At 44.6% G+C, this 1,250-nt stretch overlaps 1 protein-coding gene across 1 annotated transcript in view; it reads right to left on the reverse strand.

Annotated features, from left to right (window-relative positions):
- The window catches only part of ETH_0005000 (cathepsin C2 (TgCPC2), putative), a gene marked incomplete at both ends in the record, with an annotated part of 2,052 nt that extends 1,277 nt beyond the window's left edge, over nt 1-775 (reverse strand). Inside the window, one exon of the mRNA XM_013373969.1 lies at nt 559-775. Coding sequence (XP_013229423.1) covers nt 559-775 — 217 coding nt within the window. The remainder of the gene's footprint in view (nt 1-558) is intronic.
- Nucleotides 776-1,250: the final 475 nt, after the last annotated feature.

Below are 1,250 nucleotides of genomic sequence, written 5' to 3' on the forward strand. Positions count from 1 at the left end.
GCAGCGCTGTCAACTGCGCCCTTCAAATTCCACCTTTTTCTGCGAATTTCGCCATTTTCATTGTTGAATGAATAATTATTCAATTATTAAATGATTATTTTTCATTATTTGTGTTTTCAAAAGAAAAAAATTGCGAAAAGAAGCACAGAGTTCGTTTTTCGGAAAAAGCCACTTGACACCAATTCCGAAATTTTCAAAAACCACATTGAATCTGCCTCGAATACTTGCATTTATTTTTGCCACTTTTGTTTATTTTCATTTGTATTTATTTGCATTTATTCAGATTTGCATTTATATTCGCATTTACTTTTATATTCACATTCAAATTTAAAATCACATTTCCACAACAGTCTTGCGTGCGCATGCACCAGCAAACAAAAAAAATAGCATTTCTGTCCTTGTACACTTTCAGAGACTTGCAATTTACTTGCGTTAAATTATTTTTTTAATAAATGCTTATATAACATCGTTCTTTTCTGTTCCCACTTGTATGCATGCATGCATGCAACTGCATGCACTGCATGCATGCGTGCATGCATGCAATGGAAGTTGGCTCACGGGGGGGCTCAATGGAGACCGCGAGGGGCCCTTTGAGCCAAATTTCGCGCTGCATCTGAGCAGCAGAAGAGGCCCCGAAGGGGCCCCCAACATAATACCATTTGGAAACTTTTATTTTTTTTTCACAAGACTTCGGAAGCCCCAAGTGCGGGGGGGGCCCCCCACAGCCATACACTGCAGCGCCCAGCTGGCCACCCAGGTCGTGGCACTGCTGCAGCAGCAGCGGCAGCTGGGGGGCCCCCCGCTGCGTCGCAGTCAAACCAAGTCTTTCTTTTATTCTTTTTTCTTTTATTCTTTGGTTCTTTTATTTTTTTTGTTCTTTTGTTGTTTTGTTTTCAGAAAGTGAAAGGGAGAAGGGGGTGCAAGGGAAAGGCGAAAACCGCAACTGGTGAGGCCGCCTGGAAGGCTAGGGTTTAGGGTTTAGGGTTTAGGGTTTCGGGCGAGGGTTTAGGGTTTAGGGTTTGGGGTGTAGAGAGGGGGGGCGGGTGGTGAGGGGTCTAGGGTTTAGAGGTGAGAGTTGGGGTTTAGAGGCAAGGGTTTAGGGTTTAGCGTTTACAGTCGAGGGTCTACGGTTTAGAGACAAGGGCTGCAACGGTTTAGAGTTTAGGGTTTGGAGGCAAGGGCTGCGGTTTAATGGCGAGGGTTTAGGGTTCAGGGTTTAGGGTTTAGGGTTTGGAGGCGAATGGGAAACT

This window comes from Eimeria tenella, genomic scaffold, assembly GCF_000499545.2.
Source record: "Eimeria tenella Houghton genomic scaffold, Eth_scaff1855, whole genome shotgun sequence".
Classification (NCBI taxonomy): Eukaryota; Apicomplexa; class Conoidasida; order Eucoccidiorida; family Eimeriidae; genus Eimeria; species Eimeria tenella.